Source organism: Mytilus galloprovincialis, chromosome 13, assembly GCF_965363235.1.
Source record: "Mytilus galloprovincialis chromosome 13, xbMytGall1.hap1.1, whole genome shotgun sequence".
Lineage (NCBI taxonomy): Eukaryota > Metazoa > Mollusca > Bivalvia > Mytilida > Mytilidae > Mytilus > Mytilus galloprovincialis.
Genome location: NC_134850.1, coordinates 51,670,609 through 51,689,266, shown reverse-complemented (window position 1 = coordinate 51,689,266; position 18,658 = coordinate 51,670,609). Strand labels below are relative to the sequence as shown.

At 33.0% G+C, this 18,658-nt stretch overlaps 2 protein-coding genes across 3 annotated transcripts in view; both read right to left on the bottom strand.

The window, feature by feature from the left end:
- Positions 1-2,212: 2,212 nt before the first annotated feature.
- LOC143056011 (tyrosinase-like protein 2) lies at positions 2,213-9,170 on the bottom strand. 2 transcript variants are annotated; one of them, XM_076229083.1, is made up of 4 exons: positions 9,096-9,170; positions 6,869-7,282; positions 4,594-4,712; positions 2,213-3,279 (listed from the first exon to the last, which is right to left on the bottom strand). In XM_076229083.1, the coding sequence occupies exons 2-4, from the start codon at positions 7,280-7,282 to the stop codon at positions 2,349-2,351; spliced, it is 1,464 nt and encodes a 487-aa protein (XP_076085198.1). In that variant the 5' UTR covers positions 9,096-9,170; the 3' UTR covers positions 2,213-2,348. The 2 variants fall into 2 exon arrangements, with proteins under 2 accessions (XP_076085198.1, XP_076085197.1); XM_076229082.1 differs by lacking the exon at positions 9,096-9,170 and adding an exon at positions 8,932-9,019.
- A 4,670-nt stretch (positions 9,171-13,840) lies between these two features.
- LOC143056370 (uncharacterized) overlaps positions 13,841-18,658 on the bottom strand; it is a 31,033-nt gene continuing 26,215 nt past the window's right edge. The window contains exons 14-15 of the mRNA XM_076229457.1: positions 18,307-18,349; positions 13,841-15,516 (exon numbers count right to left, since the gene is read on the bottom strand). Coding sequence (XP_076085572.1) covers positions 15,221-15,516; positions 18,307-18,349 — 339 coding nt within the window. The 3' untranslated portion in view covers positions 13,841-15,220. The remainder of the gene's footprint in view (positions 15,517-18,306; positions 18,350-18,658) is intronic.

Sequence of the window (18,658 nt, the reverse complement as noted above, 5' to 3'; positions counted from 1 at the left end):
GATACTGTTTGGGTTGGTTAGGAAATTGCAGGACATAAACACAACTTAACACATTTTTTATAATTTTTTAAATAAGCCTGCAGTACAAAACTTGTATGCTTGTATTTCGAATTGGTTTTTAAAATTCGGCTAGTATGAATTAAGCATATGTCCCTGAAGGTGCATGATCAACAAAATTAAGATAAGAAATCAGTTAAATAATAGCCGATGCCAAAATATACAGGCTACAGAAGAAACAGAGCAAAAAGACAGTGATCAACATAAATCAACAAAAAGTAAAATAACAAAAATACCGAATTGCAAGGAAAATTCAAATCGGAAAGGCCTTATCAAATGGCAAAATCATAAGCCCTAACACATCAAACCAATGTTAAACAACTGTCATATTCCTGACTAGGTACAGCATTTCCCTAAGTAGAAAATGGTAAATTAAACCTGATTTATAAGTAGATCAACCTCTCAATTGTATGACAGTCGGATTTATACAATTCCATGATATTGAAACAATGTTTGAAGAAAAATAAACAGACGTATTAGGTAAAACTGTCAAAAATAAAGGTACAGCAGGCATGATCGTAATATAATCTTATATAAAACAAATATATCGACAAAATTAAAAAAATAAAATGGCATATAGACAGTGCACATAAGCAAAAAAAGAAGACAAGAATAGAATACAAATAAATAATCACAGCATGACAACACATAAGCGGGATGCATAAGTACCGAGCCACGCCAAAAGGGTATACCAAATACGGAGTATTCATCAACTACGCCTTCAGTTGGCCTCTTCAGTTGGCCTCTTCCGCTGAATATTTTTAGAAAAAGTACGAGACGCTTTTGACGTGACACTGGTTCATCAACCTTTGACATTTAATAAAGTCTGAGTAGCAGCTGTAACCTCTTGAATACCGAATGAGTTGAGAAATGCGCATAACAAAGGACTATTGGCAGATTATATATTAAATTGCTAAAGACTTCTTAAGCCTAAGCATCAAGTTACTCAAAACTTACGTCGAAAAGAAACCAAAGAAATCATCTCATTTTACAAGGTGGAATTTGGGAGGTCATTATGTAAAAATGAGGCGATGAGGAACATGTGTGATTGTGAATGATACAACAAATTCAAGTAATTTGGACAAGGATGTGAACCATTGCATGTCACCCTGCGAACTTCAACAATGAACAAAACTCATACCGTATAGTATATTTACTGTAAAATACTACATAATAACAAAATTAAGAAACAAGATCGAGCTTTAACTTTTCGAGCACGACTGTACATTTAAACTAGATGTGCCAAAGCGACACGAATGACACAAAAATTAGCGGAGCGGAAAGAAACTTAAACTTGATCTGTAACTCATCATGAGTAACTCACATACCAAAAAATCAGCCCAATATTTGAAAGAGTTTAGAAAAAAAAAGTATGTATAACTGTGATTTTCAACAATTTATCAAAGTTCATAGCCCGTAATTTCTGCAAAAATAAGCCGAGCGGAACAAAACTTAAACTTGATCTGTAACTCATCTTGGTTAACTCACATGCCAAAAATCATCTCAATATTTGAAAGAGTTTAAAAAAAAAAATCCGTATAACTGTGATTTTCAACAATTTATCAAAGTCCAAAGCCAGTAATTTTGGGAAAAATTAGCCGAGCGGAACGAACCTTTAACTTGATCTGTAACTCATCATGGTTAACTCACATACCAACAATCAGCCCAATATCTGAAAGAGTTTAGAAAAAAGTCCGTATAACTGTGATTTCTATCAATTTATCAAAGTCCAAAGCCCGTAATTTCGGCAAAAATTAGCTGAGCGGAACGAAACTGAAACTTGATCTGTAACTCATCATGGTTAACTCAGATACCAAAAATCAGCCCAATATCTGAAGGCGTTTAGAAAAAAACTCCGTATAAAGGGTTTGTTGCGGAATGACAGAATGACGGAATTACAGAGTTTCGGAATTACAGACAAGTGTAAAACTATATGGCACCGACAACTTCGTTGCGGGGCCATAACAATGATAGGGTTATATTTCCGATATTGAAAGTTTGTCCAAAGTTTAGCTATAGTTTACATAGTTGCATATCAGAAAACAACAAATGAATTTGTTCGCAGTTCAATCGTACCAATGACTATATTGTAATCCAGGAACTTTTTAAATTATTGCAAACTTTTCAGTCAAAATATATTGAAAATAAGCTAATAACACATATAATAAAGTATTTTATTCCTTTACTGTAAAGTGACGAACAAACTGTCATGATACGCTTTTTCCCAAAGATTAGGCTTTTTCCCAACGATTATTTTCCTTTTGTCCAAAGATTATCTTTTTGCCCAAAGATTATCCTTTTGGAGAACTGTTTGGTTCTGCAGAAATAGGATCACCTCTAGTACGAACATCTCTAAACGGACATTTAAATTTCGGTCCAAGATCTATCCTAAACCCAGCGGCAAGTGCAGCCAGCGTTCTACCAGGCGCATCCTCCTCCTCTTTTGGGGCTTCTTTTGGATTAGCCCCTTGTATAGATCCTCTAGCAAAGGACGATAACTGTTCACCATCTTTCTGTCTTGACTTTGGGATAGGGACGAGTAAGTTTTCCTGTACTTCCCTTGCAATACATATATCTTGAGGACTGCAGTAAAGTTCTGTTGTGTTAAGACAGACGGGACAATCTGGTGCCGGGGCAAAATGAATCATATTAGCAACAGATTCAGAATAACCTTGAACATTTCTGAATTGTGGTATAAATCCATACCGCGGTTCAAATTTCATTAAATTTTGAGGTCTGTGTTCGATTTTTCCTTTTATAGGATAATCCCAAGCCGGATCTTGCTGGTACAAAGATATCATTTGTTCTCGGAACCGCTCCCACAACATATCAATAAATGAATGATACACAAAGTAGATTGGGTCGTATGCTGCTATATTTAACCGCGAGAAAGTACCATCCACCCAGACGTGCACTCCTAGCGCGTGCCCTTCAAGACTATGTCGTGGATCATCAAGAGGCTCTGTTATTTCGGAATGGTTAGTTTTAGACATAATCAATTCTATTGATTGTTTTGACAACAGTGTTCCATCGGCTCCAACATTCCGAAAAATAAGCGCACCACTAGGTGTCCTGAAATCTTTGAAAGGACCAGTTGTTAGTTCGCCAAATCCATTACCAAAGTATTTCGGACTCCAAACGTTAGATCTGGTAGGATCACGCATATGAAAATCAAGTGAGCAGTCCCAGTAGGGAACAGGAACTCCAATGGCGGCTTCAAATCTGAAATGGATAATTTAAACAATAAAATATCAAAGGGTGATTGACTAACATAATCTTTTGACGACCACCTTTAAAATAAATTCGCAAAAAGCGGTTTATGTCAACATTTCGACAGAATTGATGATATTTTAAATTTATGTAGTTTAGAGTTTATAATACGGTTCTGCGGGCGTTTCAATTAAATCTGAAACACGAGCAACATGGCGGGTGCCACATGTGGGCCAGGATCTGTTTACCCTTCCGGAGCACCTGAGATCAACCCAAATTTTATAGGGATTCGTGTTGCTTAGTCTTTAATTTCCTATGTTGTGTCTTACTAAAATGTACTATTATTTGTCTGTTTTTCGTGGTTTTTTTTTTTGTTAGCCATGGCGTTGTCAGTCTGTCTTCTATCTATGAATTTGACTGTCCCACTGGTATCTTTTGGCCCTCTTTTATTGTTCAGATATTTATTAGAAATATGATTTTGACGAATGTTTATCATTTAAGCTGTACGATTTAATTAACCCTCATCTCTTCCAAATTATAATGGTATTGAGTATACTTAAAATCAACAAACAAAGCAGAAATAACAATAACAATGCGAATACCAAGATCAAGTTGAAGCGTAGTAATTTGTTTGTTACATGGAACTACTTTCTTGTGACCCAGAGTGTTCTTTTCGTGTAAAACAAAATATGATTTATTGCAGTATGCAAGGCATTTATGGAACTAAATCAAACCACTATACAATTACATTTTTACACGAAATATGTTAAGGAGAATATAAAATAGCAATAAATGTGTATTTTTGTACGCTTTGACTTTTATGTGAAAATAAAAAGTATAAAAAAAAACTTGAATTAAAACAATTGAAAACACCTGTTCATCTTCGATTGAATCTGAAATTCGGCAGAATAAAATGTGAAATAGATAAAAGAAGATGTGATATGAGTGTCAATGAGACAACTCTCCTTCCAAGTCATAATATAAATTGTAATACATGCAAGTTTCACTTTATAGGTAGTGAAAGTACATAAAGAATCTTTCTCGTTTTTTATTTTATTTTATTTTATTCGAAATTCTCTAAATCAAACCCAAACAGGTCGAAAACACTCTGTCAGATGAACTAACAAAAATGAACTCTCAGAACCATGCAAAATTGTCAGTACTTATATTTTGCTGTCCAGACAAGATGACTCTCGGCAATCTTTAGTTAGCACCAGCATTTATGTTCAATTTCTCGTATGCTGATCTCATGAATTTTATTTTTAGTACTAATTTAGTAATGAAAACATAGACAACCCCACGGAAACACCCGGATGTAAAACTTACAAGAGAAGGTAAATACGTTGCCATGCTAGATAAGCTGGGCCACCATATACAGATTCTAGAGCTGTTCCCGCGTGAAGCGATGCTAAAACGGCATAGTCAGTAATTCCATTTCGAACACTCTGAAAAAATGAACAAAATTAGATAAATGAATAAATACTATTTACTTTAAGAGGATAATCATAATAGTTAAACCTAATTCATAAAGTACATACAATAATATAATAATACAAACACACTATACAATTTTATATAAGTACAAATGCACTAATGAAAAGGCCTTCTCCGTGAAAATTTTGTGCTGTTCCATATTTGAGAACCAGAATAATATAAAATACCATAATATACAAGTGGAAATGTACTAGTATATACATTTTTTAGTTTACATGGAAGACGAATGAGTAGTAGGACATGGTTTGTATCATACTGTATTACATTCTTGTTAATTATTTGGCATCAAAAAGGAAGTATTTACATACGTATGTCTCATAACATGTCTTAAAACAGGAACGTGTTATAAAGAATTTTAACTTGTGTATTGTTTTTCTTTTAATTTACTGCACTTTTTTTAAAGCAATTGTTGAGTCATTTTCAAGAAGAAAAGAAGGAACAGTAAGGGGAATGTTTCTAAACATGAACATAAATAAAATATATATTCTTAGCTGATGCGACTGACTACATATAAATTATTACTAGGGCTCTGTGTTGAAGACTATATATAAACAATAAACCAAGGCTATGTTTTTAAGACCATAGCTTGACCTATAAAGGTTTACTTTTACAAATTGAGACTTGGATGGAGAGTTGTCTCAATTGCACTCATGCCACATCTTCTTTTATCTATTATATACAGTTTACATGTAAAAACTCGTATAATAATTTATTTATTTTTTTATTATGGTGTAGCTTTCAGTAACGAAGTTACATTATCATAAAATTTGGTTGTTAATGACCAGTGGCAAATATTTCATTCATAGTCAGAACGATCAAAGCGACGAAAATTTAAAAAAAAAAATGAAAATCTGATTAGCAGCTATCGTTGCTTCGGTACCGACTTTATTCTATCAGACTTTCCTTAAATTTTCCTTTTTGATAAATTATTTGTCTGTGTGTCTTTTTCAGTTTTATCCATGGCGTTGTCAGTTTATTTCAATATATGAGTTTGACTCTCTATCTGGTATCTTTTGTCCCTCTTTTTCAACGAATCAATCAGTCTAAGTTTGTTTTAGCTGAATGTTGCTGTTAAATGTCAACTTTGTCAAATACTTTCTCGCTTTTTTAAGTATTTATAAATTCTTATATAGCAAATGAATCTTTGGTTTGAGAGTTCCTAATGAATTAAGGTAAATAAAAAAAAGTAAACAAAAACGGTTCGGACGTACTTTATTTGCAAAGGGTTTATCATGATCGAATAATCCCGTTCCCTTTTCACGAATGTGACCTACCGAATTAGACGCTTTTCTGGGTTTTTGATAACACGATGGGTGCAACAGGTGAACCAGGATCTGCTGGAGAACCTGAGATCACTCCATATTTTGGTGGGGTTCATGTTGCTTAGTCTTTAGTTTTCTTTATTGTGTCTTGTGTACTATTAATTGTCTGTTTGTTTCTTTTTTAGGTAAGCCGTTGTCAGTTTATTTTCGATCTTTGAGTTTGAATGTCCCTCTGATATCTTTCGCCCCTCTTTTAAAAGAAAGTATAGCTATATCAATAATAATTCTATATGTGCAGGTTCTAACACACAATCATGGTAAACAATTAGACAAAAGGTCACGAAATGTAAGTTCAGACGAAGAAACGACAATGGCACCTGTTTAAAAAAAAACACTTAAGGGAGAGCAAATGTTGTTTAATAAGACAAAAGGTCTATCTCAGGTTCAATATGTATCAAATGCACTACAGATAGACCTTTAACTAAATACATGGTGTAGTTTATTCAGTGGTGGTCGTTGTTTGATGCCGTTCTTAACTGTTTCTCATTTTTCGTTTTTTAATAGGTTAGACTGTTCGTTGGTTTTCCTGATTAATAATTTAACACTAGACCGAGTCATTTTTGGGGCCCTTTAAAGCCTCTAACGTCGTATTAAAGGCCATACTTTGACCTATAATGGTTATTTTTTACAAATTGTGACTTGGATGGAGAGTTGTTTCATTGGCACTCATACTACTTCTTTTTATATCTATTTGTAACACATATTTTGCATGATATGATAGTGGTGTTTCATCAGGTTTGACTATTTATTTAGGATTAAAAGAGCTAACAAGTATATGTACTTACAGTATAATTTGCCAGTCGTTTTGTTCTGTTTGCAAATCTTTCCCATACCATTTTATAATTCGGTGTCCTAACTTCATGTCTGAGTTTATCTGGTGTTACTGGAGATTTAGTTGGTTGTTGTATCGTCTGTCTTTTACTCCGGTGTGTTCGTGTATTGCTTTCTCCGATTCTTTTTCGTAGTAACGAGTTTAAGTAATTGATTGTATTTTTATCTGTTTTTAAGGCTGACTTTGTGCCGACTAAAAATGAATTAACACATTTGTTTTGCATTTTTCGAGAATATTGTTCCCCAATGATACCCGCATCTGACCAAAGGTCGAAACAGTCTGAAATGTCACTTGAAAATGCATTCGAACAACAGAGATTCACCATGAATAAAGTGATAGTCAGCAACATATAAAGTGTTCGTTTCATCTGAAAATATATATATATAAATGTAAAAGTACAAGTTGAAAAAAAAAATAACCTTTGAGGGAAAACTAGGTTTATCTGAAATGTTTAATGAATATAATAACGATATACAGTTAGCATCCCATTGCTATCAGCTACTTTAAGCAATGGCAAACCTTACGAACTTTGTATACAATAGGATAGGGACTCGTACTCGAAATGATGTCTTTAAAATTGGCAATGCCTTAGTAAGACTAAAAAAAAAATCCTTGGTAGAACCATAAAATTGGTCATATTATCCAACATGTTGTTTTAATTTAGTTTATATATATATATAAGATATGTATATTGTTATCAAAGAGACAACTCTCCTTCAAAAAAGAGCAAAATCCATACCGCACCGAAATTATGGTTATTTTTATATTTCTTACACATCGTCCGTATTCAGCAAGCTAGTTTTGATATAACTTAGGTAATACTGATATTATACTGGTTGTGTAGTTGTGTAGAACAATCTTTAAGTTTTTCCTACTCAGCAGAATTATTAATTTGCTTGATTTGTTTTAATTTTTTCGGGTAGCCTTCAGTTTGACTGGGTTTGGACAATATATCTGAATTTGTATATTATCAACATGATGTCTACTGTTTGACTGTAATGACCCGTGCCGAGGGAAGAGTCCGTTATCAAATAGTGTGAGATATACCATTACGCAGACAAGAGATTACCGGGATTTTAGACTATGCAGTTTAAAAAACCTTTTAATAATTCTTTAGTGGGTTATTTCGAAGCCTTTTATAGCGGACTATGCGGTATGGGCTTTGCTCATTGTTGAAGACCGTACGGTGACCTATAGTTGTTAAATTCTGTGTTATTTTGGTCTCCTGTGGAGAGTTGTCTCATTGGCAATCATACCACATCTTCTTTTTTTTTATATAGTATGCGTATAGCAAGGCTAAATCTTTACTACCTAACCAACTCTTTATAGATATAGATATAGGAAGATGTGGTATGAGTGCCAATGATACAACTCTCCATCCAAGACACAATTTAGTAAACCATTATAGGTCAAGGTACGGTCTTCAACACAGAGTCTAGGATCACATGAACAACAAGCTATAAAGGGCCCCAAAACATTACTAATGTAAAAAAAACATTCAAACAGGAAACCTCCGGTCTAATTTTTATAAAAAAAAAACTAGTTCAAATAACTATCCTGTATACAAATTTTACAGAACCTATCTCAGTGGCGGATTCAGCGTAGGGATGCCCCTTATTGATTGAAAAATATATATTTTTTTTACATTTAAACATCCAAAATATTTCTTAAGTTTTATGGAATTACGCCCCTTGGAAAGATCCAAGATCTGATCCAGTATCTAACGGAATTTTGAGTAAATAACAACTAATAAATCGTACGTGTTTATCCATCACTTAATTTTCTATGAAAAAAGTAAAATTTTAGCTAGATATAGCATTTGTTTACATATGAGTAACCCTTTTTAACTAAACGAACACAAAGGTCATTGTTCACAAAGACGAACACTTTGACAGATCATATTTATAATTGCTTTTACACGTTCATATATCTTACTTTACACGGTGATACGAGGTGAGCTATTATCAAGAATGCTTCTGATTCAAACTGGGAGTACAGAATTATATAAAGGCTTACCTTAAATAAATTCAGGAACCATAGTTTGATATCAAATCCGTTAATAGATACATCTTTTCCTCGTATATCTGTCACGGATTGGTGTGTATGAAATGATTTAATGATATTTATTAATAACAATTATACATTTGTATATTAATTTGACAGTTAGTGAATTTAATTACCTAACAATTGGCTGATGTGTTATTGACGGGCAAGTCATCTGCGGGGCTCGATATCTTCTCTCGGTTTTGTGTTTTATTGCCTGTAGTCGTATCAGGTACCATCGGGTGATATTGTTCATGGGACGAGTCTACCTCCCAATGTGTCATAATATATGAAGGGCATCTTTTATGAGCTAGCGACCTTTTGACCTGTTTTATGTTCAAAGCGACACGCGCAGAAAAAAAAGTTTACAAAAGCAAACAAACAAAAGGATTGTAATTATAAATTTGCAATTAAAATCAAACAATTACAAATATGTTAATTTCTTTAAATAAAACATTATATATTATCTTTTATTCTCTAAAAAAAAAAAGTGTACCTGCTTTCAACCGTAAATGCATAGTTTTTTTTCCAAATATGGTTCTACGACTAAACGAGTACAAACATAATTATAAATACCATCAAACAAATATTTTAGCATTCTTTAGGTATCTGGGCAAATCCAAACGACGATACCTTCTATTGTGATTTTGATTTTGGTTTATCGAATTTACGAGGGAAAATGTCTTGTTATTGTCTATAAATTCATTTACTTTTAATTTGTTCGCAACTGATGTTATTGTCATTTGCATGATTACTCATGTCACATAAGTATAATCACTCTGCATAGGGATGTACATGTGAAGGTTGGTAATTATATTTTCGGTTTATACTTCTTAATCATTGCAGATATGTTTAGATACCATGTGATGTGCAAATTTGTTTGACAACCTTCAAATTTCAGATTCCCAATGGTGAACATTCCATTTCTATGTCGCAACATTCCAGAAACGCCTGCAAAAGGGGTATAATCTCAAAGCTGATACGATAGATTTTGTAATTCATGATTTATCTGATAGAGGGTTGCTCTTCACAGGGAAGCTATCAAACCAATCGTTCCAAGTGATTTCTTCTTGAATTTTAAGGACGCCATCAGGAGTTGGTTGCACGTAATACAATATCCGTTTCCCAGATGACGTTCCAATTATCGTAATCACAATCTCGTTCTCTTTTCCCGAATGTGACCTACCGATTTGACTGTGTTTTTTACTTATGTTTGAGTAAAACGACGGGCTCGACATCTGCTTACACTTCTGTACATGTAACACCTGAGATAATCCCCGGTGGGGTAAGTGTTGATCAATCTGTAATTCGCCATGTTGTGTTTGTTTAACATTTTGTTGTTGTCTTTTTGTCATTTACGTTTTTCGCTATGGCGCTGTCAGTTAACTTCTACTTATTAATTAGAATTTCCTTTTGGTATCTTCGCCTTCTCCCTTTGTTTTTTTGTTTTTTTTTTTCTTTGGCAACCTTTTAAAACAGCTTCAAGAAATATGTAGTCAGGTATAGTTTTAAAAATTCTGGAATTTTAGATTTGTATAGAGGACTGGAGCTGGCATGTCGGTAACTGCTTCGTGTAGAAGTCCTTTGTTAATGTATGTATAATGTTTTTTTTAGCTTAGTTTCTTTTATTACCTATTCTGACATTGGACTCGGACTTCTTTCAAACTGAGTTTTACTATGTGTCAGGGCCGTAACTACATTGAGGCAAATGAGGCAAATGCCTCATGTAAAAAATAAAAATAAAAAAAATAATAAAACAAAAGGTTGTTTTCATATCAAATTCACGGAAAGTGTCTTGCAAGAAGCAAGACGTTCTCTTCACTCTCTGGTGTATCCCCTGGATGTTTTTCGTTATTCATGTTTCTAGTTTCATTTTAGTTTTCAGAGTTGATGGTCTATTGTTTGTACTTATGTGTTCCGGGTTTGTCTTTTGTTCATTTATTGTCCTACTTTATGACTATAGTCTGAACGTTGATTTTCATTTGTAAACGTGGTTTTGCAATGTTGCATGTCCACCGATGTCCAGCATTGTGCGAGAAATATATTTTAAGAACATGCGATGCTACTCAGTGGACACAAAAAAAAAATTGTCCTTTCTGCATGGATAATTGAAATTGATATCAAAGAATACAAAACAGCTTGTTTTATTGTAAATAAAACTAGATAGCTGACATGGTTTGAATTAAAGTAAGGTCACATATTTCCCGGTATCAAATAATTTGAAGAAAAAAACAAGGTATTGCCATATATGACCTTTTACATTGAAAGGTTAAACTTGCATTAAGTCGTGTTGAGAACCTTTAACAGATAATAAAGGAGTATGGGGACATAATCGCACACAAAGTCAATGCATAGAAAAAATACAAATGATCAATGGTCAAAGTTTGTGTTCCTGCTCTTCATCTTGATAATTGCCGAATGGTCTTCAACAATACTTTTAAAGAATCATTAATACCGTAAAAGATCGTAAAATAAGGTGAAGATGGTCCCTAGTGTGGACTTAAGCAGTACTAGTACTTAAAGTATAATACTGCAATGTCACTATATTTAAATCTAGTCATAAAAAAATCTCCAAAGTCTAATTACAATACAAGACAAGAACAAACAGATAGATATGGTATTAATAATTATCAGAATGACGATTTTTGCTTTATCCTATATATTGGTCTTTTAATGTTGTCTCTAATACCTAAAAGTCTTAAATTACAATGAATCTTTGTTTTTGCTTTGGGACCTGATTGTCGAAGAAAATATCTAAAAATTAATTAAGCCGTTTCAATGCAAGAAAGAGTCTGGGGAAACGCTCAGAATGCACGATTTTGCGTTATTTTTCTCAGAGCTTCTGGGGCCTTCAGCGGGCCCCAGACCCCTCGCCCAAAATTTTTCGCCTCGCACCGCTCGGCGAATATATTTTGCCTCACTATTAAATGAGGCTAGTTACGGCCCTGTGTGTATTGATATTAGTTTTTTTTTATTCTACATTGGCTAGAGGTAAAGGAGGAGGGTTGACATCTTACAAAACATGTTTAATCCCGCCGCATTTTTACGCCTGTCCCAAGTCCTTTGTTAGTCTTGTATGTTTTTTTTTTAATTCAGTTCATTTATATATTTGGAGTTTAGTGTGACGTCTTTTTCCACTGAACTGCTACCTGATTTTATTTAGGGCTGGCTGAGGACCACCTCCGGGTGCGAGCTTTTCTCGCTTCGTTGAAGACCCCATTGGTGGCCATCAGTTGTTGTCTGCCCTTTGGTCGGGTTGTTGTCTCTTTGACATATTCCCCTTTCCATTCTCAATTTTATTGTAAATTAGAAGAGCTATATTAAGGAACAAAATAAGCTGAAAATGATAAAAGTATGACTCGCGCGTTTACTTTATATTCAGCATTGGTATAATTTGCGTCTCAAATCGTAAGACAGAACCCAATACTCTGCTTTTAGTTTGGTTATGAACTTTTATGACGAGCTATTGGTGTCTTCTATGAAAATATGTTTGCCGGGTGATTTTGGGGCAAAATGATTTACTCTGTATCGTAAGATAAATATCACGGGTTCCGAACATCTGACAAACTAGGATCAAATTTACCTGCTTGCTAGAAAGATATCTTCGACAAAAATAATTAAAGGGAGATAATCCTCGAAGGAACGAAACGAAATCTGTTTTCTATTTGTACTATTGCAAATCTTCATACCTGTGCAATTAATCAATGAAAGTTAAGAACCCTGCATTCTCAAAATTATATGACATGCGGAAATGTCATTTTATTTTCCTTTATAAATTAAGATTGATTTCGATTGCAAGGATGATTATCGATTTAGAAGAGGGGTGTGCGAAGATGTGGGATTTTGCAGACATTTAAACAAACGTCTATGCTGGGATGTTAAATTAATTCATCAAATTAATTATACATATAATTGATTACTGTACGACAGTAAAAAAAAAACAAGAAATAACATGAATATTTCATAATTACAATGTGTATAAAAAAATACTTTGATTAATACAAGAAGTTAAATTGTTGTGGCGGCATTCAAACTTGTAAAAAGTATTAATTTTCACAAACAATGTCATTCCACCTCTTGACAAGTATTCGATTAAAAGTACATGATTATTTAATTATGTGTTTGCACTTTAATATGCATCAGAAAATCAACATATTTCCGTACATAGAAAGAGGTTTCTTAGTACAGTTGTCTGTGAGAATGTTATCAACAAATTTCTTCAGGGAGCATGTAATAAAACAAACATGCACTTATATATATGATAACAAGAACATATAGAAATACTCTATTTAATTTTACTAGAAGGTATTTTTTTAAAAATCGCGTTTTCTGTGGGAAAAACATTGTTTCGATGACAAATTTAGGAAGTATAAAAAAAAACTACATTTAAACGTCGTATCTCAGATATTTCCGACTTTTTTGTTTGGTTTTAGAGGAGTTACGGCTCAATGATATCAGTCTCTTCCTATAGTTGTATATAGATGAACATTGGTTGCCTCAGGTTTGGCTTCAAAGCACTGCATTTTGTCTTTGTTTTTTATTATGTATATATCCGATCGATCACGACGAAAAGCAAGTATTATCTCTTTAATAACCACAATTCAAACATTTCAACTTTTCAAAAAATCATCAAACGGGGTGTTTATAGTGCCAAATACTACACCAATTAATATCAATGTTCTGCCAGTGAACAGTGTTGAAGATTTCACTCCTTTGTAGCACCATGAGTATAGATAATAGGACAGATATAAAGGTAAGACTATCTAGGGTTTCTTTAATTTACTATTTTGATCTGAGCGTCAGACTCACTGGTGAGTTTGGATTTTCTTATCCCAGGAATAGATTACCTTAGCCGTATTTGGCACAACTTTTTGAAATTTTTGGTCATATATGCTCTTCAACTTTGTACTTGTTTGGCTTTATAACTGTTTTGATCTAAGCGTCACTGATGAGTCTTATGTAGACGAAACGCGCGTCTTGCGTATTAAATTATAATCCGGGTACCTTTGATAACTGATATGTAATTGAAACGCACGTGTAGTATATTTAACATTGCCATAAAAGCGCGAGGTTTGGCTAGCCTCAAAACCATTGTTTTTCTTAAAATGTCCTGTACCGATTCAGGAAAATGGCAGTTGTTATCTTATAGTTCGTTTCTTTGTGTTGCATTGTCGTTTTGGTTTTTTTTTTTCTTTTTCACTTCAGTGTTGCTGTTGTTTCGTTGTTATCCACCATAACTGATGTGTTTGCCTCAGTTTCAGTTTGAACATCACATTTGTTTTCTCTCAATCGATTTCTGACTTTCAAACAGCGGTATACTAACTACTGTTGCCTTTATTTATACAAGATACGTGCAACATTTGCCAGACTTCATACAATCTGGAAGTCCAACCAGTACAGTTTGTGGACCAAACTGAGAATCTACAACAGCAATTTAAAATATATGGTTCAGAAACTTGGAGTGTTTTAGTAAGTGAAGTGACCTTCAAAGCGTTTTTAAAATTCTAAATATCAAATTATGAATATCATTATTAAACAAACTTATTTTCGTAGGTACTTTTTTTTTGCTATCAGCTATTTCCTAAGGGTTGATTTATTTTTGTGATGATCTTTCTTTTCGTGTTTTCGTATTTCAAGTTTGATACAATTTCAACGTTTTATTTTCGCCTTTATGAAAAAAAAACGCTCGCTACTTTTAATTCATCAAAGCTTTCAGATTAACCGTTGCTGTGAGTATTTTGATTTGAAGGCAGAATTTGACGTTTCTATAAAATCTATTCTCAGCTTTTCTGTCCACGTTTAGCTTTGAAGATCGGACCTTTATATATTCTCCTGGTTTTTGTGGTTTATCGTTTGTCTATATGAATATCCGTTGTCTTTCACAACTCATTCTTTTTTACAACCAATAGCAGATTCTTTCCAATTTGAATTAAAATACTATATGGCGTTATTTTTTTTCAGAACTTGTTAATTTGTGACTTTTTATTCAATTTATTAACCAAGATTATATATATTTTTAGCAGATCTTCAAAATGCTTCTGGAGATGATTGAATGTCGTAGACGGTAAATTCTGTTTCTATTTATTACGATTATCAAATACTGTTGATAATAGGGAATGCGTAGAACTTGTTTTGATGGTGATGGTTTCCTGAACTCCAAACGCCAAAAAAGGATGTGTTGAAATATTAAGCGTCAAAGCATGCGGTAAGTCTGAAACCATCTATGTTAACTTCAAATGATATGGTTAAAAAAAGTTATAACCTATAGGTGGCTCGTGTTTGATAGCAGTGAAATTATTTCGTCTAAACCATGTCCCTTTATTCCTATTTCTTGGAAGATGCTTAGAATATTATCTAATGTTTTATGTTGACAAAATAATAGTATTTCACGAGTTGTTTTCACTGGATTGTTTCTGTTTTGTTGTAGAATTTGGTTGTATTCAACAACATCCAATCCAAGCTCAAGCGCTAGAAACAAGCTCCTGGTCAACAGTCTTACAGCCAATTGGTTCAGCAAAAAAGGGGATAAAGCAACCTCTCGTAACCTGTCAGCCTTAACTGAAAAATGAAAAAGATGATGAATATCATGGCACAATTAAGACAACTGTATTTAACATGTAGTTATTCTTATTCAGGGAAGGAAGAAATTGTTACCGTAAATTTGCAGATCTATTGTTCTTGAGGTATTTTTTTTGCGGATAATATGCAGTAGGTGGTGTTAGACCAATATTAATAATCTTATGTCAGGCTGAATATATTTGTCATAAATCTTTTGAACATTAAATAAACTCATCATAGATATCAAGATTATATTTTGTGTTTACGTCAGACGCCCGTTTCGTCTATAAAAAAAACTCATCAGTGACGCTCGAAAAAGGTTAAAAGGCGAAATAAAGTACGAAGTTAAAGAGTATAAAGCGATCTTTAAATTGAAGCATTGTTGTTGATTTTTTTCCAATGTTCATACGATAGTATTAAAGTTGTTGAATTTTTTTTCCATTATTAAGACATGTGCACCTTGTACCTGCTTCAACCTGTAGTAAACTAGAGGCTATTAGTTTCATTCACATTGACAAGCATTGAAACGTTTATGCGATACAATTTAATGCAATGTATCAATAATAATATGACATATGTAAACTAAATGCGTTGGTTGTGAAGAAAACATAAACCTGTTGTCTGAAGTAAATATTAAGATATTGTATATTAGGTGTATTAAGTGAATTCGCATGGTAGGTAATACATAGAAATATAGAATAACCAACCATACATTGTCTCGAAATATCAATGTTATTTGTACAAGGCTTAGAAACAGGTAGAAAGCGAGGCTGTGCCGAGCATTTCTATCTGTTTCGAGCCGAGTACAAATAACATTGATATTTTGAGACAATGTATGGTTATTCTTTATATACTGCAACTCTTATAACTGTTCTAAATGAAGTATTTAGGGTAAAAACCCTCATTTCTAAATTTTGAGTGGAAGACGTAAAATCTCCGCGAACCTGTATGTTTTATTGACGTCATAAATAAGACTCTACGGAAACACATTGTCAACGTCACAAACAAGGTGATATACGGTCAGTGACTGTATATCACATATGAATATACGGTCAATGCAATTTGACTGCTCAAATAGCACAGCTGCAGTATATTAGGAATTAATGCGACTGGTATGCAAGTAAGAGATTAAGCTAGCCATAAATCAGGTTTAATTCCATTTTCTACATAATAAAATGCATGTAGCAAGTCAGGAATATGAAGTTGATAAATTTAGGCTTTTGACTTGGCCATTTGATAAGGACTTTCCTCGGAGTTCAGTATTTTTGATTTTTTGTTACCTTGATTCGTCCCTTTTTATTTATGACAACATTATTCAATCGATTTAAGAGATTTAAAGATTGGTAAACTACTGTTGCCTTAATTTAAACTCATATCTAATTTCCCTTCAATTATGATTTTATATAAAAATTCAGTAAAAGCTATATATATATATATATATATATATATATATAATCTTCAAAGGAACAACACAGGGGAAAATCGTCAACATATAGCCTTGATAAGCTAAAATGTACATGTTAAACTTTCAAGGACAATAATACATTGTGCAGCAAGAGCCGATTTTTAGTTTTTGGATTACTAGGTCAGAAATTTGACTGCTACCTCGCGCACTCGACTCACGCACCACAAGAGACCACCGGCGCGGTAATGTATATCATTTTAAAACAAAAGAAGATATCATATTCATCCTTTTCTATGATGAATTGATAAATTTCACATCAATCATGAAAACATCTTTTTTATGATCGGTTTCGGGTCAAAGAGTAATCTGTTCTTCTTCATTAGTTAACGTTTAACACTTATTATAATGTGTATATACGTTGTTTTAAGTTCACAAATAGTATACCGACACATTATCTTTTATCAATGTTTTATAATTTTCAATAACCTAATTGGTTAAAAATGGACCAATGAAATAGTACAGTGAAAGAATTATAGTAGTAGTATATCAAATTTCATTCTAATCACTGGAAAAATAATCAAATAATATTATAAATCAACACGTTTTAAGTTTTGTTCAATGAACGTGTCATTTTTATATATGACAGAATTAGATTTAATTTGTTCATACTATTTTATGCATAATTAACTCTGTTATCCAATAAATGTATATATTTGATTCATAACTCGTCCATCACCAATAAGTATTTGAAAAACAAAACAAAAAATTCACACCTAATGTTTTATACGTGCTTACTAGTGTAAATCAACAGAAAAAATCAACGAATCGTAGTCAATCTTTTTTAATAAAAGTTTATCAATCCTATAAAGTTTATTTATAAACTTCAGTTACAAAGTTCGACAATTTTAGACGCACATCCTTTTTAATAGTGTAGTTTCCGTCTATTAGATATTCAAATTTATATATATTAATCTTTGCTTCTGATGTTCCTCTTATAATTAATTCAGCCAAAATTGCAATAATAAAAATAAAACTCTCCGGTTTTCATGACACTCAAAGTTTCATAGAATTTATTCAGTTGTACAAAAAAGTGATATGGAAATAATTCGGGAATTGTACTTGCTTTTTGGGATCACATATTCATTTGTTTACTTTAACTTTTGAATCTTTTGTTATGCTCAACAAGAATTTTAATTTGCTTCTTTCATCTTACATATCTTGCCTTGTGTGAAACGTTGGACCCCTTAACATGTACTAGTATATACATAGAACCATAGACATGCACTTTCATACATCTACTGCTTGCACTGTTTTATGAGATTACGAAACCAGCTATAGTATTCTCTTAATTCTCCATGTTATGGTAACATATAATTAAATATTACCTGAATTAATTAGCCCATGGTCATCGTTTGGATGTCTATATATCTGAAAGACAAAAGCACAAAATGTAAGTAAATATTACATTTCTTTGCTACGTGTGTCGTATCCTGACGTTTCAACGTTGACAAAACAAATGCCTTGAAGAGGGAAAACTTGTGAAACCATTATTTTCTACTTAAGCAAAATGAAGGATGTAACTAGTGAAGCAGGATAAATTCACCCTTCCAGAGCAGTTGAAATCACTCGATATTGAAAGGATTCGTGTTTTTGAGTCTTAAGCTTTTTTTTGTTTTTTTTTTTTGGGGGGGGGGTGGTTTATATTAAAGTCATATGGAACGAGTGACCCGCGAAAAA